The 27,995-nt window shown below is 42.7% G+C and overlaps 2 protein-coding genes across 5 annotated transcripts; both read left to right on the top strand.

Moving 5' to 3' along the window:
• The first annotated feature begins 51 nt into the window (after positions 1 to 51).
• On the top strand, positions 52 to 5,057 carry SLC26A2 (solute carrier family 26 member 2). 2 transcript variants are annotated; one of them, XM_081899144.1, is made up of 3 exons: positions 52 to 228; positions 698 to 1,354; positions 2,378 to 5,057. In XM_081899144.1, the coding sequence occupies exons 2-3, from the start codon at positions 710 to 712 to the stop codon at positions 3,881 to 3,883; spliced, it is 2,151 nt and encodes a 716-aa protein (XP_081755270.1). In that variant the 5' UTR covers positions 52 to 228; positions 698 to 709; the 3' UTR covers positions 3,884 to 5,057. The 2 variants fall into 2 exon arrangements, with proteins under 2 accessions (XP_081755270.1, XP_081755271.1); XM_081899145.1 differs by lacking the exon at positions 52 to 228 and adding an exon at positions 271 to 580.
• LOC309363095 (sulfate transporter-like) lies at positions 2,420 to 27,175 on the top strand (the record flags this gene model as incomplete). 3 transcript variants are annotated; one of them, XM_081899139.1, is made up of 3 exons in its annotated part: positions 2,420 to 2,453; positions 21,877 to 22,489; positions 23,143 to 27,175. In XM_081899139.1, the coding sequence occupies 2 exons, from the start codon at positions 21,890 to 21,892 to the stop codon at positions 24,757 to 24,759; spliced, it is 2,217 nt and encodes a 738-aa protein (XP_081755265.1). In that variant the 3' UTR covers positions 24,760 to 27,175. The 3 variants fall into 3 exon arrangements, with proteins under 3 accessions (XP_081755265.1, XP_081755264.1, XP_081755263.1); XM_081899138.1 differs by lacking the exon at positions 2,420 to 2,453 and adding an exon at positions 4,859 to 4,987 and having other exon boundaries at positions 23,143 to 26,827; XM_081899137.1 differs by lacking the exon at positions 2,420 to 2,453 and having other exon boundaries at positions 21,860 to 22,489.
• Positions 27,176 to 27,995: the final 820 nt, after the last annotated feature.

Genomic DNA, 27,995 nt, shown 5'->3' with positions numbered 1-27,995 from the left:
GTTTAATTTCAGCTGCATAAATTGATTGGGGTTTTTTCTTCTTCCTACCAGTGTTACATAGTGTTCATTTTGGAAACCCAAGCCCAGATCCCTACTTGGCTCTGTTGCTGAATGGCTTTGGAACAATCAGTGGCTCTTCGCCTAACCTACCTCATTTGAGGATACAAATGAAAGTATTCTGTGTATGCTAGCCTGAACTCCATAGAAGCAAGAGTCAAAACTGACAAGGTGGGATATAAATGCAATAAATAAGCTATTCTGCTTAGCTGCTTAAGAAAGCTGGAGGGGCCAGCCAGATAGAGATGTCAGTCGCCAATCTGGCATGCAGAGATCTCCATGTGGTTGCAATTGGACCTGCGCCAGTTGCAAAATGTGCCTGGCACCTGGGAAATTTCTTACACTAGATGTCTCTATTGCTGCCTTCGCCCACTGTACACATGTACCTGGCCCCAACACTGAAGTCAGTGGCAAAGTCTGCTTCCATAGGAGACTCTCATGTCTCCTGTGTATCAGTGGAACTGTTTAGGCATAGAGCTGCTGCTGCTTCTGATGCAGGCTAGGGTGTTGTTGCTTTTCTTTGGTAAGTTGTTAGTTTTTTCAGATAGCTTGTTGTGTTTGCTTTAATAAGCTTGAAATCTGTATGTCGGTTCAAAAAATAATTCTGTCTTCTTTTCCTTCTGTTTCACCACCGTTCTAGTGAGCCCTGAAGATGGCAGCAGAAACCAATCATGTCCACTCAGGGTTTGAGATGGCAGAAGTAAATGATGGCCCACCAAACAGCCATCGCACAATCTGCCTAGAACGTATAGAAAAGAGCACAGATATCAAGGCACACGTGCTGAAGAAAGTGAAGAAAAAATGCACCTGCACCCCAGCTACTGCCAAAGACCTGCTCTTCAGCTTCCTCCCAGTGCTGAAATGGCTCCCCAAGTACAACCTGAAAGAGAACATCTTGGGAGATTTAATGTCTGGCTTGATCGTGGGGATCTTGCTGGTTCCGCAGTCTATTGCCTATTCTCTGCTGGCTGGCCAAGAACCTATCTATGGCCTTTATACGTCGTTCTTTGCAAGCCTCATTTATTTCCTGTTTGGAACTTCTCGTCACATCTCTGTTGGCATTTTCGGTGTACTGTGCCTGATGATAGGAGAAGTCGTGGACCGTGAAGTACAGAGAGCTGGGTATGATTTGGCACCAAACGTTCCTAGTAGTTATAACTCAGACATGCATCTTTCCGTAAATAACAGCACACTGGGGCCTTTGACTGTGAATGAGACATCACATTTGTTATGTGACAGAAGTTGCTATGCAATTAGCGTTGGAGCCACGGTGACTTTTGTTGCTGGCATTTACCAGGTAAGAGGTGACAATCCAAAGGGCATCAGTTTTATAGGCTTCTTGTAGTTTTCCTCTCATTGCCTTCCAAGACGAGGTTGGTGACAGACTGGTACCAAAGTTTCAATGCAGCCTTGTAATTAAGCATATACATGGTGATTTGGAATTTTGCTTTTGCAAGAAAATGGTTAGATTCCAATCCCCATTTAGCCCTTTACCTTGATGGGTTGGTTCAGATGTAATGCTGAACTGTAGTTGATGGGAAGTGTAAAGTTGGTACTTTGGGGCTTAAATACTGCCCCCACCTGTGACTGAGAAGAGGAGCTTGAAAGATTTTCTTCCGTTTTTAGTTTAACTGGAGGCTACTGTGTTGTATGAACTAAACAAACTGACAAATTTTAATTGTGGTTTGTTGAAACACGGCAACTTCAAACTATAGTTAATTTAAGATTAACCACAGTTTGGGATTTGGCTGTAATGTTTAGCAGTGGTTATCCTAAAATGGAAGCATACACCCCCAATCAACCCACATACCCAGACTATTTCATTACACGGGTTAACCACCACAAATCCCCAGGTCTAACACAGGCTTGAGCCAGCCAACTCATCACAAGAGTCAAAACTTTGTTGTGGCATCAGACAACTCAGATTAATATTTAATAACAGTGTAAAGACACACATAACTAAATAATATAAAATGCATTCCTTACAAGAAAATCATCAACCCCAATTTAATATGCACATGTGCATACCTATATGTGCACACTTGCCCCATATACATGGTGCTTTTTTGAAATTTTTAAATAAAATATTGGAAAGAGGAAAAGCTGCAAATCCAAAAAGGTTAATAAACAAAAGCCAAAAAGAGAAAGAAATTCTGTAAAGAACTTGAAACAAACACAAGCCAATTTTAACTGGTCCCCCATCATAACGGATAGTTATGAACTGATACTTTCATCTGAAATAATGTATGCATTGTCTAGTCATACTCTTCCATCCTGTGTTGCAAAATTGTCTTCTGATCTTTGGTGCATTTCTTTTCAGGTTGCCATGGGCTTCTTCCAAGTGGGCTTTGTCTCTGTGTACCTCTCTGATTCTTTGCTCAGCGGATTTGTTACAGGTGCTTCCTTCACCATCCTTACCTCACAAGCCAAATACCTCTTGGGCTTAGACATTCCCCGTAGCAACGGCATTGGTTCCTTGATAACCACTTGGATGAACATATTCAGAAACATCCACAAGACCAACTTCTGCGATCTCATCACCAGTTGCTTGTGCCTTCTTGTTCTTATCCCAACTAAAGAGCTGAACGAGCGATACAAATCCAAACTTAAGGCGCCCATGCCCACTGAGTTGGTGGTGTTAGTGGTAGCCACACTGGCATCTCATTTTGGGAAGCTAAAAGAGAAGTATGGCTCCAGCGTTTCTGGGCATATTCCTACTGGGTTTTTACCACCGCAATCGCCAGACTGGAGTCTGATTCCCAGTGTGGCTCTGGATGCAGTGGCCATAGCCATTATTGGCTTTGCCATCACAGTTTCTCTCTCTGAGATGTTTGCCAAGAAGCATGGCTACACAGTTAAACCCAACCAGGAAATGTATGCCATTGGTTTCTGCAACATCATCCCTTCTTTCTTCCATTGTTTCACTACTAGTGCAGCCCTTGCCAAGACACTTGTCAAAGAGTCGACAGGCTGTAGGACTCAGATCTCCGGTGTGGTGACTGCCTTGGTCATCTTGTTAGTTCTCCTTGTGATTGCTCCCCTATTCTATTCCCTCCAGAAATGTGTGCTAGGGGTCATTACCATTGTCAATCTCAGAGGAGCCTTGCGGAAATTCAGTGACCTGCCCAAAATGTGGCGGTTAAGCAAAGTGGACACATTGATCTGGTTCGTCACCATGTTATCTTCAGCACTGATAAGTACTGAACTTGGCCTTCTGATTGGGGTCTGCTTTTCAATGCTGTGTGTCATTGTGAGGACGCAGAGACCAGAAGGGCACTTACTGGGCTGGGTGCCAGAATCTGAAGTCTATGAACCCCTTCCTGAATATAGGAACCTTCAGATGAAACCAGGGATCAGGGTTTTCCGTTTTGAAGCACCCATCTACTACGCTAACAAAGAGAGCTTCAAGTCCATGCTGTACAAGCAGACTGGAGTCAACCCTCTGTGGGAGTTGGCAGCAAAGAGAAAAGCGGAAAAGCGAAAGCTTAGTGAGAAAATGGTCAATGCCAATGGAAACCAGGCAGAGGTCTCAGTACAGCTTGTCACTCACCCACTGGAGTTTCACACTATAGTGATTGACTGCTGTGCGGTGCAGTTCTTAGATACAGCAGGGATCCACACGCTCAAGGAGGTTCACAAGGATTATGGGGAAATTGGCATCCAAGTGCTGCTGGCTCAGTGCAGTCCCTCTGTGAGGGAATCCCTAGACCGAGGGGAGTACCTTAAAAAGGGGAAGGAACAATTCCTCTTCCATAGTGTGCACCAAGCTGTGGAATACGCATTTTGTGCTCATGGGAAGCATGGGCTCTGCGCCTCCGAAAGCTAATTTCACTAAAGAGTGAATGGTGAATATTAGCCAAATTCAGGTAATGGCAGACTTGTGTGTGAGAGAGATGATGCTGGGCATACACTCACACAGAAGTAAAGGGCTAATTATTTTATTCATACGGTGTGGGATCATACAAGAAGTTTTGATGCTTTAATTTTGCTCTGTTGGACACAACATTAAGAAGGTGAGAGGCAAGGTGGATTATTATGTCTACAAGCTCTCGTGACAGACAAGCAGAACAAATACTCTTTAACACCAGATGTGCCTCATAGTCACACCCCCTTCTCCTTTTAGTGTTTTCATGTCCCCAATTTTTCACCTCGCCTTGAAGCCCACTTTGGTGTATGAAAATAGTGCTGCCATTCTGGGTGGTTTCCCCCGCCTTGAAATAATAAATAAGGTTTCGATCCTAAACAACAGGAAGTTAATGGAAGGAAGGTTTTCGGTCCTTTTTGCTTATCTACAGAGGCTCAGAAGCCCCTTCTGAACAAAGTAGATGAGGTACTGAGGGCTGCTGGGGAAGGATAGAATATTTTAAGATTGAGTGGAAATCTGCCCAATATGAGGTGATTCTCCCCTCCCTCAGCAGGCTCTCACATTATTCAGGAGGATCCCCAGATACTGTGAGGAGGCTTTTTAGGGGGCCCAGGCAGTAGCAAGGCGGAAGATGGAATAGGGAACTTTCGTTCCATTCACTTACCTTAAGATCTAAGCATGTGCCATTTGATCAAATTTGTATTTTCAACTAATCATTGTGGGGAGAGCAGTTGCTTGCTGACTTACCCCTTGATCTGTCCGATAAGTTACTGGGGGGAAAATATGTGTCCTGTTCTAACCTCTTGATAAGAAAATGGTCAAAACTTTCTGCTGTTTAAAGCCAATCATAAGTGCCTTTACTAGGACTGTAAACAATGGAAAGAACATGTTGTTAGCTGTTTCATAACTGAGGGTTCTGGTTGTGTCATTCATAGTGTATGAAACAACCTGGATACTTAATCAACTTCTCAGACATTCCTTTGGTAAATAAAGCAGTGGCCCTTCTATTAAAAAAACCAATGGATGATGGCTGCAGGGTAATCAGAGCAGGTTACAGGACATTTTGTAAGTAGTCTTTTTTCTTTGTCAGTTAACTGCTATTACATAATGCATAAAGTAAACAATTCTACAAGGATAGAGTTTCTTTGCACTTTTTATTGTTCATGACCCAAATGTCTTTGCAGAAATAAAATCAGTTGATTGTTTCCAAGTTCTTGCAGGTTAGGTATGTAAAATACAGTGGTGCCTCGCAAGACGAAAATAATTCGTTCCGCGAGTCTCTTCGTCTAGCGGTTTTTTTGTCTTGCGAAGCACGGCCATTAGCGGCTATTAGCGGCTTAGCGGCTTAGAAAAAGGGGAGGGAAGGGGAAAAACTCATAAGAACTCGCAAGACGTTTTCGTCTTGCGAAGCAAGCCCATAGGGAAATTCGTCTTGCAAAGCACCTCAAAAACGGAAAACTCTTTCGTCTAGCGAGTTTTTCGTCTTGCGAGGCATTCGTCTTACGGGACACCACTGTATAAGCAAATAAGAATGAAATAAAAAAACTTTCCTGCCACTTTAAAGTTAAATATTTATTTCCATCACGTGTTAGTGGTGGTGGAGCTGTTTAAATACTGGATTGGGAAGGTGCAAGTTCAGTTGCAATGAGGGGTTTTGTTTTGTTCTGGAGGGAGGATAATCTTGCACAATTAAAAACAAAAATAAATTAGGGATTTATGAGACTGAGGAAAGGAAAAGCTGAACATAGTCAGCTGTTCTGATTTCTACTAGTATAGAGAAATACCAGGTACAATCCCATGGCTAGAACATATTGGAGGAGAAGAAATTTTTAAAAGAGAGATATTGAAGGCACAATTAGGAATCATTTGAGTGAGCAAGAAAATAGGTAGGGAGACATGTTCCCCTTCTTCAAAAGGGGTGGAAATAGTTGTAGGTTGCACTATTCTGCTTTGTCCAGACATTACCTGGAATACGGTGTCTCGTTCTGGCCACCGCAATTTAGGGATCTTGACAAATGAACATGTCCAGAGAAGGGTGGCAAAGATGGTGAAGGGCCTGGAGACCAAGTCCTCTGCAGAGAGATTGAAAGAGTTTGGTGTCTTTGTCTGGAAAAGAGATGTTTAAGCGGTTCTATGATAGCCACTTTCAGATACATGAAGGGCTGTTGTGTAGATAATGGAGCGGACATATTCCTCCAGAGGGTAGGACCTGAAGCAAGAAGTTCAAATTTCAAGAAAAAGAATGTAGACGAAACATTAGGAAGAACTTCTTGATGGTATGAGCTTTTCAGCAGGGGAATAGACTCTATTGATGGATTCTCATGAGAGCTCTTTAAGCAGAAGCTGGGTAGCCAACTGGCTTAATTCCCCTGAGATAAAAAGGGCTAAAGTGGTTTAGGAAAGCCATCTGTGGATGCTGACAGTTCCTTCTTGTGACACCATTTCCTTTTCTTCATAGGAATATAATTTCCGTTAACTTGGTGAGGGAAACATCAGTTATTCGATCTCTGTGTCATAGGGGCTCCCCCTTCAGGGGGATTTGTAATAAAAAATCAGAAGTAACACATACACAACATATAACCCTTGCTGTAGTTTCCCACCACGTTTACCAAATTCATACAGACGTTTTGTGTTTGAGGTAGGATTGTGACCTTTTCCCAACAGTGGAGTTGTTCTTTTATGGCTGCACTGCAGACAGGAATTCCAAAGTTCAGATATTTTCCTCCAAGGGATGTTAGCGTATTTTGCCAGTCGCTTTGTGGAAACAGGTATAATATGTATGACTCTTTCCCATGCTTTGTATAGAAGCATGAGAATCCTATGCAGGAGTGCACCAGTAACTTCTGAAACTTAAGATGAGAAGTAGTTTCAAGGCAGTAGTGCACCTGTCTTCCATAAATCAGGACTGGACTTTGGTAATATGGCACCCTGAGCAAGGGCAAAATGTGGCACCCCCCTAAATTGCCCCCCCTCACAACTCAGTTCCCCATCTGACCAGGGCCTAACTTTGTGTAGATACCTGTGAAACTGAGGTGTTGTTGCTCTCCCCTTGGCTTGGTGCCCTATGCAGGGGAACTGCCTGCACCACCCTAAATCCAGCACTGCATAAAGGTGCTCTGCAGGTTTACATACTGCATTCAGGAGCAAAGAAGTCCAGCAGAACAGTTGATGGATTTCATTTAACTCTCAACATTAATTCCATTAAAATTTGTGGAATTTCTTTCTTTCTTTCAATGTATTTTTTTTTATTGCAAAGTCAATACATCAATACATCAATACCAAACCATACATAAAGAATAATATAAAGAAAGAAAAAATAGAGAAGAAAAAGAAAAAGAAATCAAAGAAAATTAGTCAGTAAAAGAATAAAGAAAAGTATAATATTTCAATACAATAAACACTATTTTACAAAATAATAATAGACTTCCATCACTCTCACAGCACTTCCTTTCACATTTCACATTTTATCTGTATTTCAGTGTTATTTTCATCTTAATGTATACATATGTATATATGTATATTTCCCCTTTTCCATTCATGAGGTCATTCTAGACACAGCCAAATTTTTACATTAGAACCTTGTCTTTCTAAATAATCATTCAAGCGCTTCCATTCCTTCTTGACTGTATTACTTTTATTATGATGATCCACATGTCCCAGTTAAGTGTGCTGCATGTCCTGATTTGATTTGGGTTAAAAAAAATTCTAGGAGACCACCATATATTAGAATTAACACAGCTAAAAAAATGAGCAGCTTGACAGGCTCTTCATTTCCCCTCAAATCTGCAGTGTTGCTGAACTCAATTTGTTTTGCTATCAATCTGTATGTAGCATCATGGTTTAGTCTCAAAGAGTTAGCGTACAGGTAACCTTTCCCATCCCAAGATAGAGAGGGCTGCTTTTCCTATTTCAAAGTTTAGCTCCTTCTAGGCCAAACGAATGTGGCTTTGTTGACGTAAATTGGAGCTGTTGATCCTGACTTCATGGCCTTGTTTTGCATGTGAGTTCTACTTGATGTGGCAATTCCCTTTACAGAGCCAGATTTTGTGTATGAGATTGTACAATCTGCTCAACAATATGCAAGTTATCATCAAGCAGAAGAACTTTTAATTGAACAATATAGATTTCTCCCGCTGAGACTTCAGCCTTTTTAATGCCAAAAGGTCCTATTATGGTCTTTGCCAGCTGGAGTGACAAGAAGTATTACATTTTTAGCACTTTTCTGTATTTTAACAGCAGGGCATTATGGAAATTAATATCCACAGAGCTTCACTTATAAACTTAAAATATCTCTTAATTTATCTTTTCTCATATTACAGCTGCTGTTTATAGCAGTTTCTGTTGCTCTTAATGTATCTAATGCACCATAAGTGCTGGCATTTAATAACTTAACAGATTTTACTTCTTGAACTATGTGTGCAATTTTAGTAAGTTACTGTGATGGTAATTTTAATCGGGCATTTACAAGACTCTAAGCATAAATACTTAGAAGTGTGCATGCAACTGTTCCTGATCAAAACACTTCCTCTTTTTAATCACATAAACAGAATTTTTAGTTACATTGTGTGTCTGATGCCATTTTATGTTTGCTTTTTTGGCCCAAACAACAGTGGGTAGCATATTTGCAAAAAGGCATGATATGTGACAGTAAATGGAGCTGTTATGTCTTTCTATGTTTAATATATCTTTTTGTTTGGGGACAGTTCAAAGCACTTTCAAAGGGGCATGCTCTGTGACTTAATTCATGCTATACAAATTGATGATGTTATATTATATTATTTTGTATTCTGCTACGTACAACGTATTGCACAAAGTGGTGTATGCTTCCTGCCCCAAGTGATGGCTGCTTAAGAAGCACCTTGACCTGAGAGGAAGGGAGAGAAGGCAGAACAGCCTAGCAAGCTGCTCATTTCAAGTGGTTCCAGTTGACAGCATTCCCCTCCCCTGGTCGTTCTTCTTCACCTTGCTCGCTGGGCTCTGGGGATGCTCTCTCCGAGATGCTATTGCAGGGTCATCTGAATTCCCGTGGGATTTTGCGAGAGCCTCCCAGAGCCCCATAAGCAAGACTGAGAGTTTAAAACCTCTTTCTGTTCCGAGAAAACCCTGCGCAAGAAGGAGCTCTCTGTCTTCTGTGCATATCATTTGCGTGATTTCAACCGCGTAAAGTTGAAGTCGCACATTTTAAAACGTGCATAAGTTGCGATCATAGTATATATTTTTCTGGAACTAAAAGATTAGGAGCGGCTACCTTTCTGCTTCTTTATCCCTTCTGTCCCATAACACACCTGCCACAGTGAGCCAGGGTTTAACACTGACTAGTAATCATGGCTTAAGTGGGAGATTAACAGACAACGATCTTTGGTTTGGACATACCAGGTTTTCCTGCTTTTTCTCTTACTTCTGCCAAGTGGCAGCAATTGGGTAGCATGTGCCAACACACTACTCATTCACAATAAACCAGATGTTATTAACGCAGCACCTGTGAGTCCAAATGTGCCCACAGAAGCTTTCCGTGGCACCCACAGGGCCTCCTCCCGCCGCTGATATTTGGCTTGGAAGCAGCATTCTGTTGCATCCAGTGGAATAAGTTTCAGCACATGCTTGGTTGGTGTCAGTGACAGTTTCTCCAGTTTGTAAATGTGCCCACAGGCCTTAAAAGCTTGCCAAACCCTGCAAGAAATCATTATAAGTAAAAAAAATAAAGGGGGGGGGGTTCCCACTCATTGTAACATGCAAATGTGGCCAATGTGTGATGTGATGTCATTCTGTGAGTTTCCTTACGCAGAGAGATGATGTGATGTCACATTGTGTTAAACTACACATTCCCAGGAAGAGGAAACATTAGGAAGCAGCAGCTCTCTTTCCCTTGTGAGTTCCAGGATTGGCCCTTAGGGATGTTTTAGAATTTTCTCATTTTGAGCGCTTAGTGTTTTACAGTGTGGAAGATTGCCAATGGCGTGCTTTGCTTTTGCTTTACAACACATTGTTGTTAAGGGCCCGGAATGCCCTATTACTATGAAGCTCTAAGCCTCTTAAGGAGTGTGAAATTAAATCTCACTTCAAAATAATAGATGATCATTTTAAGCCTTAGGACCTGGATATTTCTGTGCTTTTGAGAATAGTAATCGAGCTTATGCACCAAAGTAACCCAAACTGCACCATTACATACTAAATTTTGTAACTTGTATAAATCTTGCAGCTATGTAAATATATTAAAAATTGCTTTATTTTTCATTTTTTGTGTGCGAGTCACACAAAGGGGGAAAGGCTAAGTAGGCCCCTAAACAGTGAAGAAACTTGATCAGGGCTTTCTCTGGGTTCTGAGATTTTATCAGACTTTGCCTGAACTGCAGCCATAGATCTCTCTTTTGAACAAAAATGAAAATTTGATTTTATGGGGTGCCAGTTCTACAGAATATCCACAGCACTGCCAAGTTCTTCTTCCCAAATATAATGATCCTCCTGGGCAATAGTTACTGAAAATCCTCAGTTGTCTTCCATAACAATTGTACAAAGTTTTCTATAAGATTCTAGCAGTTGCTCAGTTGTTTGCATTGATAATCACAATGAAATCAAAAGAGATACTATGCAGCACTCAAGTTCTCAGTCCTCAGTTCAAACATAGCAAGGACAATGTTTTGCTACTGCTAGTCTCTCTCCTTTAACACTTGGCTCAATTTGTTATTTCCTAGTTTGTGGCAAATCATAGTTTGTTGTTACATGTTATCAGGCAAACTACAGTATACTGCCCGTGAGCTTGAGTTTTGGTTGTGTAATACAAAACTCTGGTTTAGTGTTACATGTGAACCAATCCAAAGTCTATTTGCTATGTTGACTTAAGACCAACATAACCCTTCCCCATGGCCTTGTGACATTTACTGGCTACTTCCTGGTAGGCCTCAGAGATCTAAGTTATCAGTATGCAACAGACTGTTTAACAACCATGTGTTCAAAAAACTAGTGTCCTTTCTGAAATATAGTAGATGTGTTGATTGGACCCCTTCAGAAATGTTCTTATGGAATATCTCTGCTCACTGAAACAGGGAAGTATTCCTCCCAATAACCATTAGAAGATAATTATCCAATCATAATTCAAATGTTACTCTAAGGTGAAAACCGACTTTGTTTTGGCATCTGGAATATTCAAGACAAATTACTGGCTTAGTATCCATAATGTGAAATGTTATAATGATCTGTATTAAGCGGTCACAGCTTTCTGAAATTAAAGTAATGTCCCAAGGCCTTCCTTTAAAAGAAATACCATAGTGAAAATGAATAAAGAATTGATCAGCCTTCCAACACTTATGGGGCTATTCACTTACATGCCATAGGATACCTTGAGTTGAAAGGTCTGGCAGAAATAAATCTTTTGTTTTCTCAGGGTACATGGCAGAGATTTGTGTGTGCATGTGTCATTTTAGAAGAACGGTTGTGAGCTATGCTAATATTTGCTCTGAAATTTCCATCTGCTTAGTATTGTGTGTGTGACATTATTTTCATGCTATCAAAGATAATGGGATTTTGATATTTCCCCCTCTAAACTGAAGAGTTGTATGTGAAATATTTATGAAACAAAAATATTAAGGATGTTTTTATGGAGAGGCATTATTGCACAATATAGATTTCTTTCTCAATATCTGATTTTATTGTGAAGGTGTTTTTGAAAACGGAAAGAGACTTGTGAGAGAGTTTCTTTTTCTTGAGTGATATTTGTTCCTGACATGTGTGCAACTTAGCTTAGCAAACACTCTTCCTGTTTGCTCTTCATCAGCCATTATTTATTATGATACTCCAAGAAATGGCTGGTGGTTCTTCTGGCATTGCTCCAGTAGATCAAATGGAGCCATCCTGTGTTGTCCCCCCCCCCCCCGCCCCGGAAGTAAATGGACAAGTTGTCTCATTAAGAGATCCTCAAATTAGAGGGAGCTCTTAGTGAAATCCACAAGCCCTGCCCCAACACCTTCCATTGTTCGTCAAGTCACTCAATTACAAAAGGAGGTACCTGCCTCAAATTTCAAGCACTGATTCCAAACCAAAGAAAAAACATAATAAGGCCAATCTCAAAAAGCATCATGGGAACTGGATCTTTGTACTTTACAAAATTGTTATGAAATGCAATCTGCTATGAACCAAATGTTTACTACTTTTATTACATAGTTATAGTCTTATCACTTTGCTACTCTAACAAATAACTGGGACACACAGAAACACTATATGTATATACCTACATATCAAGTATAGATGAATGATCCCCTAAGAGTTTCAAAGAGATCTCCTTTACTTGAATGTTATATTTTCCTTGAGCATCGTTCGAGAAATCGTCATTGTTTTGAGGCCTTGAGCGTTTGTTTCTATACATACAAAAATCACTTAAGTGAACCTCTATTACATCCTTCCCTTTTGACTACCAGTAGCTCCTGGCTATAAATACAGGCGGAAGTATTTTTCCCTCTTCACTGATGTATTTAATTAGTTAGGTCTGACTATGCATGTGGTTGCTTATACCATGAGAAGGAGCTGGGCTTGCCAGCATCTGAAAATGCCCCTCTTTCTTTACTTCTGCTACACAAATGAGCCACCAGAAAGTAACAGGCATTTGTTGAGCACAAATAGCAAATAGGAAGACAATGGGAGAGATATTAACTTGGTCTCCTGCATTCTTGTCCATCTGCACAAACCCTAAGTCACATTCACCACACTATCACAGAGCTGCAAGGATTACGGTGGGAGGGCTGTCAGAGTACACACACACACACACACACACACGTACCCTCCATGTGAATTAAATGCAATATCAAAGTGTTGTTATTCTTGGTTACATCTCTTGGCTATGTTATCCAGAAAACACTAAGTTGGAACGTCTTGTGGAATTTAAAAAACCAAATTTGCTATTGATGTAGCATTGTGACCAAATATGGCTTTGTGAAATGGCTGCTTTTTATTGGTAGCTCTATATGTTTTTTTTTATATGAGAAAGACTTATCAAAGTACAAAAATACAAAACAAAGCAATAATCACAAAGTGTGCGCAAGCATGTTTCCTATAATGTTAAGCTCCAGCTGCTAAGATACAATACTAGCGTCTTTTGTTAAAAGTCTCGAGCAGAACAATGAATTTTGTATCTATTTTCATAAGATCGCTTTGTAAATATTTTTGCTATTAAAATATATTTTATAACTCTGTTAATGTGTTTTTGTACTTCTCAATTGGCTGTCTGTTCTATTGAGTATATCAAGAACTCAGTAACTGCATAACCTCCATAGTGACATGACCAATTTTGATATGCAGCTCAAATACAGAGCAGAATAAGGGTGTGCACATTTAGGCTGCTTCAGACAAGCCTGAATTGTTTGCAGAGAGGTTAGATGGCAAACACCCAGTCTTTGGAGGAGGGAGCAAGTTTGTTTCACAAGAGCTCCAAATCATCGTTGTTGTTGTTGTTGTTGTTACTACTACTATTATTATTTACCTGCCCTTCACTATCAGGTTCCCAGGTCAGATTACAACATCAAAAACAATTGAAAACCAATCCTCAACCACAAAAATAATGGCGCAGCCTGAATTTGCTAGGATGTGATGGAATCCCACCCTCAAATAGTGGCAATCTGGAAGCACCCTTAGTCTATAATATTCTTAGACACGGAATTTATGCACAGTTAATTAGTAACATTATTCCCCAGTGGGCATTAAGACTAATTCATATATACTGACTCCCCAAATTTCTTCAAATTAATCTCTGTGACATCACAAATCCCATATTAGGTGTTTAATAATATGGACAATATTGCTTTTGCACACACACAGGCTTTCTAGATGCTTTGTGCACTTAAATATATGTAGGTGGGGAAAGCTAAGGGTAAAGGACCCCTGGATGGTTACGTCCAGTCAAAGGCAGATGTGGGGTGCAGTGTTCATCTCGCTTTCAGCCCAAAAGAGCTGGCATTTGTCCACAGACAGCTTTCCAGGTCATGTGACCAGCATGACTAAACTGCTTCTGGACTGTGATGAGTGCCAGATCCGCACAGTAACACCATTTACCTTCCCATTGCAGCAGTACCTACTTATCTACTTGCACTGGTATGCTTGCAAACTGCAGAAGCTGATAGAGCAACAGGAGCTCACCATGTTGCACAGATTTGAACTGCCAACCATACGATCAGCAATCCCAAGAGGCTCGGTCGTTCAGACCACAGCACCATCCGTGTCCCTTAAATATATGTAAAATCCTTTGGGAAAGGCCCTTTCCCTTTCCTTTGCATACCTGGATCTTTTTTCCATATAAAAAACCCACTTTGAGCAAATACAAAGTATTATTTTTCTTTATTATTAAATTTCTATACCTCCCTTCTGTTGGAAAAACGCCCTGGGGTGCTTGCAAGCCCCTGAAACTCTGAGTGTCTTTGTCATTTTTTCACGGTAATATAAATTTTATGGTCTGTTTTTTAGTATACCTAAAATCCTTTGCTAATTAGGGTCTACCCCACATTTTATTCAAAAAATTGCTTTGCATTGATAACTCCCATAGAATTATCAAAAGTTTCAAAAGTAGGGGATCCATGGCTTGGCTTTTGAAAAACAGGGGGTCCTCAGTAATTAGCTAATTGGGAACCACTGGTGTAAGTCCTTGTAGTCCGGTGGGCAAGATGGGTGGTTGCCCAGGGAGTGTGGGAGGCGCCAAGCAGAGCTCAATGGCCGTGATTTTTTTTAATCTATTGCCCACATTGAGCCAGGGTGGCAAACAGGAAGTGTCTGTACTGCGCTGAGCTGCACCAGGCCTTCACAAAGCAAGAATCTTGTGTGTACCAATAGCCACCCAAGGTGAATGAAAGCCACCTAAGATTTCTGGAGAATTATTTCCCATGGCAGTTGCCACAGGCAAAGGTGTAGGAGTAATGTGAAGCCAGGCCTTAAGGAAAGAATCATTACTGAGTGAGTAGTGGAGAAGGCCAGCAGCAGGCCACAACCAGAAGAAGAGGAAAGACAAAGAAGTTCTGCCAGAAGGGGGTTGGAATCTGGAGGAGGTGCTCAGGAGAGATATAACCCGGTCCCTATTCCCTTATCTTCATGTAAGAAAAAAAATGAAGCACATCATATATTGGCTTCAAGGCCCCCAGCTTGATATACACACACATGCATGGCTCCTTGTACAGGGCAGCAGCAGGGTCTCCAACATCACACCAGTGCCAGGCCCCATAAACTCTCTAGTTGGCTTTGCAAAGCTGACCCCAGGGCCCCTCCTAGGCTTATATTTATCCTGGGGCCAGCCCTGTTTGTAGTCGTATGGATCAACATAGTACTATTTTTACTATAAGCAGCCTATATGAGCTTTACCCCTTAATTACAAAACAGACTATACCGAGACAGCTTTGTCGATGCCACCCTTACCTTGAGAAGCCTTTTAACTTGAGTTACCCTTACTCTCGATTACCTTTACACTAAGTTTGACATCTGGCATCTCCAATGGGTTTTTGTGGCTATAAAGGTAAAGGGACCCCTGACCATTAGGTCCAGTCATGGCCGACTCTGGGGTTGTGGCGCTCATCTTGCTTTACTGGCTGAGGGAGCCGGCATACAGCTTCCGGGTCATGTGGCCAGCATGACTAAGCCACTTCTGGCGAACTAGAGCAGCGCACAGAAACTCCGTTTACCTTCCTGCTGGAGCAGTACCTATTTATCTACTTGCACTTTGACGTGCTTTCAAACTGCTAGGTTGGCAGGAGCAGGGACCGAGCAAAGGGAGCTCACCCCGTCACAGGGATTTGAACCGCCAACCTTCTGATTGGCAAGTCCTAGGCTCTATGGTTTAACCCACATCGCCACCTGCATCCCTTTTTGTGGCTATATGGGAGCCTTAACAGTTCCAGCCTTGTGCTAAATGGGGAACATCAGCTTTGTGTCCCATTTTCTGTATTGGAGAAAAAAGGGCCAATCCCAAGTTCAAATTATATGTCTAGATAAAATGGACATAAGGACCAAGGGGAGAACTTCATTGCTTTTAATTAGGGAGAGATACCAAAGATACAGAGATCTTTTGCCCCTGAGGCCATTTCCCCCCCCAATCATGGCCACCTACCCCATACTTGACATAATATGTGACATCAGGTGTGGGACAGGTGGAGAAATGGCTGGATTGACAATGATGTTGGCCTATAGGGTCGGAGACAGATAACTAGCTGGCTTGCCAGGCCAAAAAGGTTCACCATGATATGCATGTTTCAAGATGGTAAAAGTGGTGGTTTTAAATAAAGTTCTACAAATAACTTGTCAGTCTTCAACAGGGGAAGTATGTTAGATGTGCACCTGCCCTGTCTCCTGTTATCTAAGTATGCAGGTGTTCCTTTGTGGACAGGGATAGCTTAACTACTGTCATCTATGCGCTGGTAACCTCAAGGTTAGATTGCTGCAATGCATTATACATAGGGCTGCCTCTGAAGATGGTTCAGAGACTTCAGCTAGTGCAGAATTCAGTGGTCAGGTTGCTCACCGGAGGAAGACGGTTTGAGCATATTACACCAATCCTGGTCCAACTGTACTGGCTACCAATTAGTTTCTGGGCCCAATTAAAAGTGCTGGTTTTGACCTATAAAGCCTTAAACAGCTCAGGGCTGCAATACCTCAAGGACCACCTCTTTCCATATGAACCTACCCAGACCTTAAGATTACCTTCTTAGGCCCTTCTTCATGTGCCTCCTCCTTGAGAGGTCTGGAGGGTAGCAACACGAGAACAGACCTTCTCTGCAATGGCTCCCCATCTGTGGAATGCTGTCCCCAAGGAAGTTCACATAGTACCTTCATTATACACCTTTAGGCACCAGGCAAAACGTTCCTTTTTAATCAGGTCTTTGGTTGATTTGATTGACATCCTATGCACTTTTAAAATGTGGGGTTTTTTGGCGGTGGCGGGAATTATTGGGTGGTTGTTTTTATTTTGATTATATCTTTCGTGGTTGTATATTTTGGTTTTGTTCTGTGAACTGCTCCGGGTATAGGACATTATATAAATTCAATAAATAATAATAATAATAAAATTGTCCTCATCACTACCCAACCCAGGGAGCAAAAGCATTAATGGGCTGAGTCACCTGCTTGTTCTAAATATATTTCCAAACATACCACTGAAGAAGACACTTTGTCAAGTGAGTCCTATCTTTCACCTTGTCATGCTCAAGTTGGTACCAGTTTCTTTGCTGCACAAACTTGTTTCAGAACGGAAACCTACATCGTTTAGCAAGTTTATACTGGTTACACAGAAGCAGTATTTTAAAAGACTGCCCTGAAAACAAACATTTCCTTGATGACAGATAACACTGTTGACCTTTGACTAGCTTTTGTAAAGTTAAATCTATTGCACTGGTCCTCAACTGGTAGATCAGGAACCGCAAGTAGGTCCTGGCCTGATCCAACGTGGGCCGCAACAGGAGCACTACCATCATGCAAATCTATTGTAAAAGATTAAGAAATGGTTCCTCAAAAGCATGGTTGAGTTAAAAGAGGGTCCTGGGTCTGAAAAAAGGCTGAAGATACCTGATCTATTGGATCAGGTATGTGTGAAAACCTTGTGTGAGAACCCTGTTATATTAAAAAAACACATTTATTATTCTACATTTATGGAGTGATCTGTGTCATGTGGCTTCTGTTGGCCAATAGTTCTGATGTGCCAGACATTCTTGAGCCTAACCTTAGGAAACTGAAATAAATAAACAAATTAAAAAATATCAAAAGAAGTGTGCATGCACACAAAAGCTTATACCCAGAATAAACTTAGTTGGTCTCTAAGGTGCTAATTTGTTTATTTGTTTTGACTGCATCAGACCAACACAGCTACCTACCTGAACTTAGGAAACTGAGATCATCTTGCTTTGTGCAAATGATGTAAGTAGGCATGCCAGAGGTCAGCAACTGGGGGCGGGGCTGGTTGAAGGCTGTCTCTGAGTGTTTGCCAGCTTGCCCCTCCTCAGAGGTGGATTTAGGGGAACACAACCGGTTCAATTGCGCTGGGTGTGGAACCTTGGCATCACAGGGGGTGCCACAGCTATGATGCAGAATGGAAGGTGGGAGGGGGACACCAAATTTTGGTGTAACCCAGGGCACTGCTGAAATTTGAGACCCAAAAGTCTACAATTGCACTCTTCAGGAGCAAAAGAGGGTTTTAGAGTGTGACATTCATGGCACCAGGACTTCGGTCCACTAACACCTTCTCAAAGGAACCCTCTGGTCAAATTGCTGACCACAGAGCAACATGTTTGTCTAAACAATATGCTGACCACAGAGCAGGGGAAAACCTTTCAGCAGCCGAGGGCTGCACTCCCTTCTGAGTAGCCTGGGGGTGGGGACATACCAATTGTGGGTGGGGCCAGAGGAATAATGGACAGAACAATTCATGTAAAATTTACCTTTGTGCCACTGGCTAGTTCCTACACACACTTGCACATCCCTCTCTGTCCTCTATGGATGAAGTCATGGAAAATTCAGAGCCCCATGTACAATCCTGGTTCTACAAAGAACCACTTCTAAAACCTTAGTTTGCCCTATGTGATTTATTTATTTGCCATCAGTGTGCGTGGAGCTACCCCATGAAACTTACAACTAATACTTTGACATGGGAGAAACAAGGGAGGAAAAGGGAGGGGTTGTCGTTTAGTCGTTTAGTCGTGTCCGACTCTTCGTGTCCCCATGGACCAGAGCATGGCAGGCACTCCTGTCTTCCACTGCCTCCCGCAATTTGGTCAAACTCATGCTGCTAGCTTCAAGAAACCTGTCCAACCATCTCGTCCTCTGTTGTCCCCTTCTCCTTGTGCCCTCCATCTTTCCCAACATCAGGGACTTTTCCAGGGAGTCTTCTCTTCTCATGAGGTGGCCAAAGTATTGGAGCCTCAGCTTCAGGATCTGTCCTTCCAGTGAGCACTCAGGGCTGATTTCCTTAAGAATGGATAGGTTGGATCTTCTTGCAGTCCGTGGGACTCTCAAGAGTCTCCTCCAGCACCATAATTCAAAAGCACCCATTCTTCGGTGATCAGCCTTCTTTATGGTCCAGCTCTCACTTCCATACATCACTACTGGAAAAGGGAGGTAGTATGTTGCTATTTCATGCTTTAAGCTTGGCTACAGGTCAAGTTACAGTATGACATGGGTGGGGAGCCTGAGGGCCCCCCTCCTATTGTTGGGCTACAGTTCCCTTCACCATGGACTATTGGCCATGTTGGCTGAGGCTGATGGGAATTGAAGTCCCAGCAGTATCTAAAGGACCACAAGTTCCCTATTCCTGCAGCTGGGTATGAGATCTAAAGGGCCGTGAACCCACACCCTTGCACTTTTGCACTAAACCATGGTTTGGCTTAGCACTGGTTGCAGACTGAGTCCGTGTGTGCTGGCTAGTGGACCAGCTTATCAATATCCCTTACCTAGTCCTTTGGTGAAGAGATACAATAAGGTGCATGGGAAGCGACGCCTGAGCACCAGCAATTCCCTTTTGTTTAGCCAACAAGCTCAGGAGAGCATGGCAGTCCTATCATCCACCACTGTTTAAACTTTTGAAATCATAAATAATAGGTGTAGTTCAGGTTCCCATAAAAAAATAATCTATTTAAGTGGTGTTTGTTTTCAAAATATACCTCTGGAGTGGCTGGGCAGAAGTTGCAATAAAAGGGCGAATGAAGGGGATCCAATTCTACTTGTCTTCTTGTGCTGGAATTGGGGATCAGTTCGAGAGGAGGAAGAAGCAAACACTGCAGGTTTGGAGATTGTATAGGTTTGAGTGCTTCATTTCCCCCACCAGGACAAGATAGCTTGTGGGCTTGAAGGTTAGAGGTGATTTGAGAAGAAAGGTATAACCGACTACTTACCAGAGGCACTGCCAGTGTCCTGGTAAAACACTGTCCTCAATTTTGTCCCTGTTTTTGTCTTTGGGGAAGGTGCTTTGGGTGTGTGTAGAGGTTTTACCTGCTGTTTTGAGAGAGGGGTTCTGAGCACTGCCAGCTTTTCTTCTGTGAAATGCGTATTTTGCTGAGCCAAAGAGATTCTTACATTTCCAGATGTGTCCCCCGACTCAGCAGGGTTGGGAATCTGTGAATTATACCAATAATACTTACCATGTGTATAGTACTTTCCAATCCACCCACTCTTTAAAAGTCTCTCCTCCCCCAGTATATACTGTATACATTGCTGTCCACTATAATGGTGGCTCCAGGTGAGTGACAAAAGAGACATTTTTTTATTGCAGCAGACAGTAGAAGTTTAAACATTTTATTTTTAGAAAGTGTGTCTTAGTGATTCTGTTTTATTAGAAAGACCTTAAGATCATGGATGAGTTGTATTACATTGGTAACTCTGGTTATGTACTTAATTCATTCTGGAGGTCTGTTCTTAACCTGAAACTGTTCTTAACCTGAGGTACCACTTTAGCTAATGGGGCCTCCTGCTGCCGCCGTGCAATTTCTTTTCTCATCCTGAAGCAAAGTTCTTAACCCGAGGTACTATTTCTGGGTTAGCGGAGTCTGTAACCTGAAGCGTCTGTAACCCAAGGTACCACTTTATATGTTTTGATGAAGTAAGCATCCAAAGTGATATTTGTTGCACTTTAAAAAAAAAAAGTTTGCAGGTTTTCTATATAGTCATACAAGAAAAACTGTGTACAAGTGCCAACTTCTTTAACCATAAATTATGATTTTTGCATATTTATTATTTATTATTTATTATTTACAAGTAATCCAAAATCTAATAATTACGAAAAGGTCCACTAAGACTATGAATATTTACATAAGGCAGATTATTAGTAACTATTTACTTATCATTGTTTGCAAATGTCAGTCATTCCAAGAGACCAAAAAACCCCACAACCTGATAAAAATGAGCCAAATGGTGTTTCTTTTTACATATAATTTTTGCTGAAACTTTTCAACATACAATGTAATAAAAACTAATCTAAATAAAAATAAAAAACAAAACAGAAGAAGAAGAAAGAAAGGAAAAGGAGAAAAAGGGAATAAAATAAAATAAAATACAAAGCCGTCTCACGTAGAAAAGGGTGGACCCTCTCAGCTCTCACTGGAAGATTCCCTTACTTATCCCAGCCTCCTACCCTGGGAGATCTTCCCTTCCCTGCCTCTCCCACAGGGTCTTTCACCTGCCAACCATCACCTTCCTGTGGGTACCTTCATTAACCCAGAATAGAGGACATCAAAAAACAAAACGTAAGCAAAAGCATAGCAAAGGAAAAAGAGAAAAGGCAAGAAGAGAAAGGTCATAAAAAAGAAAAAGAGAGAAGCGAGAGGCAAGAAATAAATAAATAGGATTTCTGATTCTCTATCAACAATGCGTATAAAGATTATTCAAAATATTCGGTGTGTTCACTCCAGGATGGTATCCAGCAGTATTCCAAGGTAATATCCAGCTGTTCCTCATTCTGCTAGGCAACATTTCCCCAGTCTTCAACCCCAGACATCCAAAGTTAATTCATTCCCCTTTCCACACAAAAATTCCAAAAGGGGCTTTCCAGTTGTTATTATCACTAAATGTCAAGAATAGTCTTCCTTCAGTCTGGCATGTCAGTTCACATTCCAGGTGTTTCTGACTGATAAAGCAAAAGGAGAGTTTTAGATTATTTAAAAGCCTGTTTCATATTATCCTCCAACCGCTTGTGTAGCATAAGATGAGCTGGTGTCGTACAAAGTCATTGTGAATATATCTGACCAGTATTTTTGTATAATGGCGTAATGTTTGCAGTTGCAGAGGCCCTTCGCTTATAATTAATGGCTCAACCAATTAATGGCTTTTATGATTGGAATACTATGCACCAAAGGTTTATCAGTGCTGGTTCCTTATATGGTGGTGCCTGAGCTGTGATTGTAATCTTGCTCAGTATGAAACAGTGCATCATTAGCTAGATAAGAATTCATTTGCAATCATGCATGAGTGGAGTACCTTCAGTTAACAGTGCACATGCTGCCCTCTTTCAGCTCTCTTGGAGCCATGGAGAATGGCACTGCCACCCAGATGCCTAAGCAGAGCATTGATATGCCAAGCAGGCCACCACCAGAGTCATCTTCTCATTATGTGCCTGTCAAGCTTGAAGAGCATGAACCTCCGGGTCTCAGTGTCAAGAAGCTCATCAAGAAAGCCAGGGAGAATTCCGGGTGCAACCGACAAAGTGTCCTTGGTGTCTTCATTAAGCTGTTCCCTGTTGTAGAGTGGCTTCCCCGCTATAGTATCAAGGAACAACTGCTTGGGGACATCATCTCCGGCCTCCTGGTTGGAATAGTTGGCATCCCTCAGTCCATCTCCTACTCCCTCCTTGCAAGTCAGGATCCCATTTACGGACTCTACACAAACTTCTTCTCTGTCATTATCTACTTTGCCATGGCTACCTCACGCCACAATTGCATTGGGACTTTCGGAGTCCTTTGCCTGATGATCGGGGAATCAGTAAACCGGCAACTGACGTTAGCAGGATACCAGTTAGACACTGACATACTGGTGAATGCCACATTGAATGGGACAGTTGTCTGTGACAAAAGTTGCTATGCTATCACTGTGGCAACTGCTTTAACTTTTTTGGTTGGGCTGTACCAGGTAAGATCCTTCCTGATCCTTACAACACAAGTGCTCTCTTAATGTTTAGGGTGCTTAAACTCTATATTCAAACCTGCCAACACAGTTATTGCTGCAGCTGCAAAAGGAGCAAGCAAAAAAGAGAGGCTGTGCTACTGCCATGGCTAATGGTGAGCCTGACCCCTGAGAAACTGTTGGAGAATTCCTTCATCTCTTGAAGAAGTTTGGTGAAATGATCCTATCACACACCCCCTTCCTCCGATTTCTGTGGCTGAGAGAGGCCACTTGCATACAGTTCTGGTTAGAATTAGTTACGAAGTTACAAAGAGAATGGCTTCCTTTATTACAGTTTCTGAGTGGATCTAGTTCACACATGACAAGAGCTTCAGGTGATAACTTTCCTGTAAGATAGATCAAACACCACAGGCCGAGTGGGCACATCAGCTCGCATTACTCTAAGCTCAAGTGCTTTACAGTGGGGCCGCTTCACACATTAAGCTTGGGAAGGTGTTAAGCATGCAAGTGTTTTACATGTATACCCTTGAACCAGAATACAAGAACAGGAGATTTTCTCACAACCAGCAGAGTAGCAGAGAACAAATGCAAGCGCTGATATTTGCTTCTTGCACCTTCACCCACTCAGATTAATCAATGCAACTTGCTTTCCCTTTCAGATCCTTCTAGGGGTCTTCCAACTGGGCTTCATATCCGTATATCTTTCGGAACCTCTCCTGAGTGGCTTTGTGACTGGGTCCTCCCTTACCATCCTCACTTCCCAAATGAGTCTTCTGCTGGGACTGAAAATCCCTCGCCACGATGGAGTGGGCTCTCTTATCTTCACGTGGGTTGACATATTCAGATACATTGGCAACACCAACATCTGTGACCTAGTCACCAGCCTGATTGCTCTGGTCCTCATTGTGCCAGTGAAGGAGATCAACAACTACTTTAGAGACAAAATGAAGGCTCCTTTTCCCATGGAGCTTCTGGTGGTCATTGCGGCGACCCTGCTTTCGTATTTCTTCAACTTCAACAAAAGATACAAATCTAAAATATGTGGCTCCATTCCCACTGGTTTCAAGCAACCTGCTGTACCGGATCTGAGCCTTCTTTCAAACCTGGCAGTTGATGCTCTGCCCATTGCCATCATCGGCTTTGCCATGACTATCTCGCTGGCAGAAATATTTGGCAAGAAGCATGGCTACCCAGTTCGGGCCAACCAAGAAATGATTGCCATTGGCATGGCGAATCTTGTACCATCTTTCTTCTGCTGCTTTGTCTCTAGCGCAGCCTTGACAAAGACCCTGCTGAAGGAATCCACCGGGTGCTGTACCCAGATCTCAAGCCTGGTATCTGCGTTTGTGCTGCTCCTGGTGTTGTTGTGGATTGCCCCTCTCTTCTACTCACTGCAAACCTGCATCCTGGGGGTGATCACCATCGTCAACCTCAGGGGGGCCTTGCGGAAATTTGCCGACACCCCGAAGATGTGGCGGATCAGCAAGATAGACACCGTGATCTGGTGGGTCACCATGCTGTCCTCATTACTCGTCACTACAGAGCTGGGCCTCCTCATAGGCGTCTGCTTCTCCCTCCTCTGCATCATCTTCCGCACCCAGAGGCCCCGAGCCACACTCCTCGGCAAGGTGAATGACTCTGAAATCTACGAGGACCAGTTCACTTACAAAGAGATCAGCAGCATTGCAAATATCAAGATCTTCCGTTTCGACACCTCTCTTTACTACGCAAACAAGGACTACTTCAAAAGTTCACTTTTCCAGAAAACAGGAGTGAATCCTTCGCTGGTTGCTGCCCTGCGGCGACGGGCTGAAGCGAAAGCAAACCTGGGCAAGAACGAAAGCTGCTTTTCTTCTAAGTTTAACTGCCTGAAGGGCACCAAGAGAGACGCTGCCAAGGTTTCGGTTTCAGATGCTCCTGGCCCAGCCATAGACATGCACACTTTAATCCTTGACTGTGGTGCCATGCAGTTTGTAGACAGCGTGGGCCTCAGTGTGCTGAAGGAGACTCGCCAGGACTACCAGAAGATTGGCATCCAGGTCCTGCTGGCCAACTGCAACCCATCTGTGCGGCGTCTACTCCAGGCAGGTGGTTGGCTTACTGGGATGGAGGATACGGAGCTGCTGTCCTTCCACAGTATACATGCTGCTGTGCAGTTTGCAGAGAAACAGCACCAAACTCAGCAGATGGGCAGCAAAGTGACAGGGGATGCTTTCCTTAGTCCTGAAGAAGACAATGAGACCTCAATAACACCCAGTCTGGAGAGGCAACTGTAGGCCTGGATAGAGCAGAATGTGCAAAGACTGGGAAATGGTTTCATACTTATTTTTATTGGTGCACATGCCCAATAGCTGTGAATGGCCTAAAAAGGACATTGACATTCAGTTTCTTGCAGCAGGCCAAGAGGCTTTCAAGAGGACTGTTAAACTCAGGATGGTAACAACATTATAATGCTGTAGTTTTCTCAAAGGTTTCAGTCCCTCTTTATTTACTATTTCTCATTTCAACAATTTATATAGGGCTTAACTCCACATGGCCATGGCATAAGGGTTTCCACTAGCATAATCAGGGACAACAATCGTATTTTACTCCCTTTGGATACTATGTGGATCTGGTGGATCTAAAGAGTGAAAGAAGGAAACATGTTTGAAATGATTTTCTGTTTCAGATGTAGGGTTTTGTTTTAGGTTATTTCCCTTTTCATCCGTCCCATTTTTGTTAGGTCTTAATGTCTGGGCTTGTCTCACACAGGAGTTCCTCAGAGTTTGGCTTTGCAAATAAACGGAGTTCAAGATGCAAGGCCTACTGCCCTACAGTGGATGCATTGCAGGGAGCAGGGCCAGTTTGTATGCCTTTCTTTAGTGGGATCGGCTACCCTACAGATTCCCAAGTCTGCAATGCAGATCATGCATGTTATCCTGGGAACTGGTAGCAGTTGTGCATGGATGCCTCAGTGGCTTGTTGCCTAACAAAAGCATCAGTGCAGGAAAAGAGCATCAGAGCTTGGTCAGGGGTAGATACTAAAAGAAAAATGAACAAGGTATGGAGACATGCTAGAGAGCACTAATGGAGTGACATTGGTGTGTGGGGGAGGGCAAAGGGTGATGATTTTCCAGGGAGAGTGATCAGTCTTAAATTAAGAGTATATGGCGAATCTTGGCATTAAAAAGCCACACCAGAAAGCTTTAGCAATCTGATGTGTCTATCTGAATACTGGAGGAATTCCTTTACTTTCTAAAAAAGACATTCCAATTTATCTTTTGACATCTATTTTCCTAGCAGTACTTCATTTCCTTTTCTCATGCACTAATGAAATCAATCAAAAACAAGACCAAAAAAACCCCCTTGTCTGTATATTTCATGTTATTTATTTATTGCATTTATATGTTACCCTTCTGTCCAAAGAATTGCGTTGGCCACCAATTACCTACCAGGCTAAGTTCAAGGTGCAGGTTTTCATGTGTAAAACCCTCTACAGTTTGGGATCAGCATAACGGAAAGATCGCTTCAGGCTTCATATAGCTAGTTGATCACTGTGCTCTGCATGTGAGGGCCTCCTACAGATACCATGTTATCAGGAGATCCATTCCACACAATATTGAAACCAGTGTTTAGTGTTGTGGCACCTATGCATCAGAATTCCCTCCCCTTAAATATTGGACAGGTGCCATCTCTGTTGTCTTTTTGGTGCCTACAGAATACTTTCCTCTTCCAACAGGCTTTTGAAGCTGAGATCTTTCCCAGTCTGCACCTCTATTGGAATTGTTTTAAAGATCTTTTAAACAGCTTTTTAAAATTGTTATATCACTTGTTCTTTACACCCCCTGGGCTCCTTTTGGAAGGAATGGTGGGATGGAAATTTAACAAATAATAGGAATTAATAATAATATATATGCCACCTTTCCTCCAAGTAGTGCAGGCACTTCCCCATTTTATTCTTTCAACAACCTTGTGTTGGCTAAGAGTGACTGGCTGTTACCCAGAGAGCTTCTTTGCTGAGGGAGGATTTGGTGGATGTGAGGGGGAGAAGAGATATATGCCACCCAAATACCCTGGAGGACAGGCAGAATATGGATAGTATCAAAGTAATACATAACTATCTGATGCATCAATAATATTACCTTACACTGACCACCAGAGGGCAAGAGTATGTCACAAAAGTGCAATCTATAGCACTAACAGAGTGACTGTTGAAGGAAGTGATCTTTTTTGGGATAAAATCTAGAGCAAGTGACGGTGAGGACTTTGTTCCAAGCAGCAATCTTAGGGCATATTAAACTTCATAAAAACAGTTATTGTTTAGCCTTCATTGAGATTTATTTCTTTGCAAACACACAGAGATAGGACCATTGCTGTATATTTCTGCCACAATCTGAACATGATTTATTTCCCAAGGGAGAATAGCACAAGTGATAAAGTATGTTCACCTCAAGGTGCTAATTTCCATCAGTTAAAAAGGGAATTATACTGAGACTGAATATATGAATATTAATATAGACGACAACACCTTAGCATTGTCACAGAAGAACATGATTGCAAGCTGTTCACTATTTTTGATTCACTGGGATGATGCCTGCTCAGGTGACATCTTCACAGTGGCACTTGTGTCACACCAGGAATGTAGAACATGACATTTTCCCACCCCCAATAGACCCCCATTTTGTTGTTCCCAAGATGTGTAGGTTTGCACTAAAGCCAAGCTAATGGTGGCAATTGTATGTTACTAAAACAATAACTGCTGGACTGGTGGGATGAGAAGGGGGTATTTTACCACACCTGTCTATCCATTAACTCAGTGTTTCCCAACCTTTTTTGGGCAAAGGCACACTTATTTCATGAAAAAAATCTCGAGGCACACCACCATTACAGCCCCGTGACGTCAGCGCGCAGCGTCACGCCGGGAGGGACATGAATTGCTAGCAAATTACATAATCACCTCCTTGAGGGCTGGCTCATCTTCTCCGAAGGCAGAACCCCATTAATTAACAGCACAGACTCACACCATAGCCAAGACGAGGGGGGAAAACCTCAGTCATGCACAGTCATGCACATGTGGGGGCTAAATGAGGACGAAGACCGGGCAGAGAGCAGGGTTCAAATCACCCCACCTGGCCAGGACAATCCCTGGGTGCTCCCTTGGGCCACTCGCCTGACCCACCTCGCAGGGCTGTTGTTGCAAGGATAACACGGGGAGAACCACGCGCGCCCCCGGGAGCTCCTTGGAGGAGAAAGCGGGCGATGAATGCATTGCACGAAATATATGAGAGGTGACCAGGTTTTGCAGGTGAGGGGCCCCCGCCAGCCTCCGCTTCCAACACCCGGCGCAATGACGCCGAAGTTTCCCCCCGGGCTCGGCTCGGGGAGCACCGGTGCTCCCCCCGCGGCTCCCCTTCGCCCTCCCGGCTCTCTCTGCCGCCCACTGGGCACCCCCCTCACCTGCCAAGTCCGGAGCGCCGGTGGAAGTTGCATGCATGCATGCAGGGCACCGCGTTGCCATTGCATTGCGCTGCAC

Source organism: Podarcis melisellensis (genome assembly GCF_964234715.1).
Source record: "Podarcis melisellensis genome assembly, chromosome: 2".
NCBI classification, from domain to species: domain Eukaryota; kingdom Metazoa; phylum Chordata; class Lepidosauria; order Squamata; family Lacertidae; genus Podarcis; species Podarcis melisellensis.
Note: the sequence above shows the minus strand (reverse complement) of the source record. Positions and strands in the feature narration are given on the sequence as shown.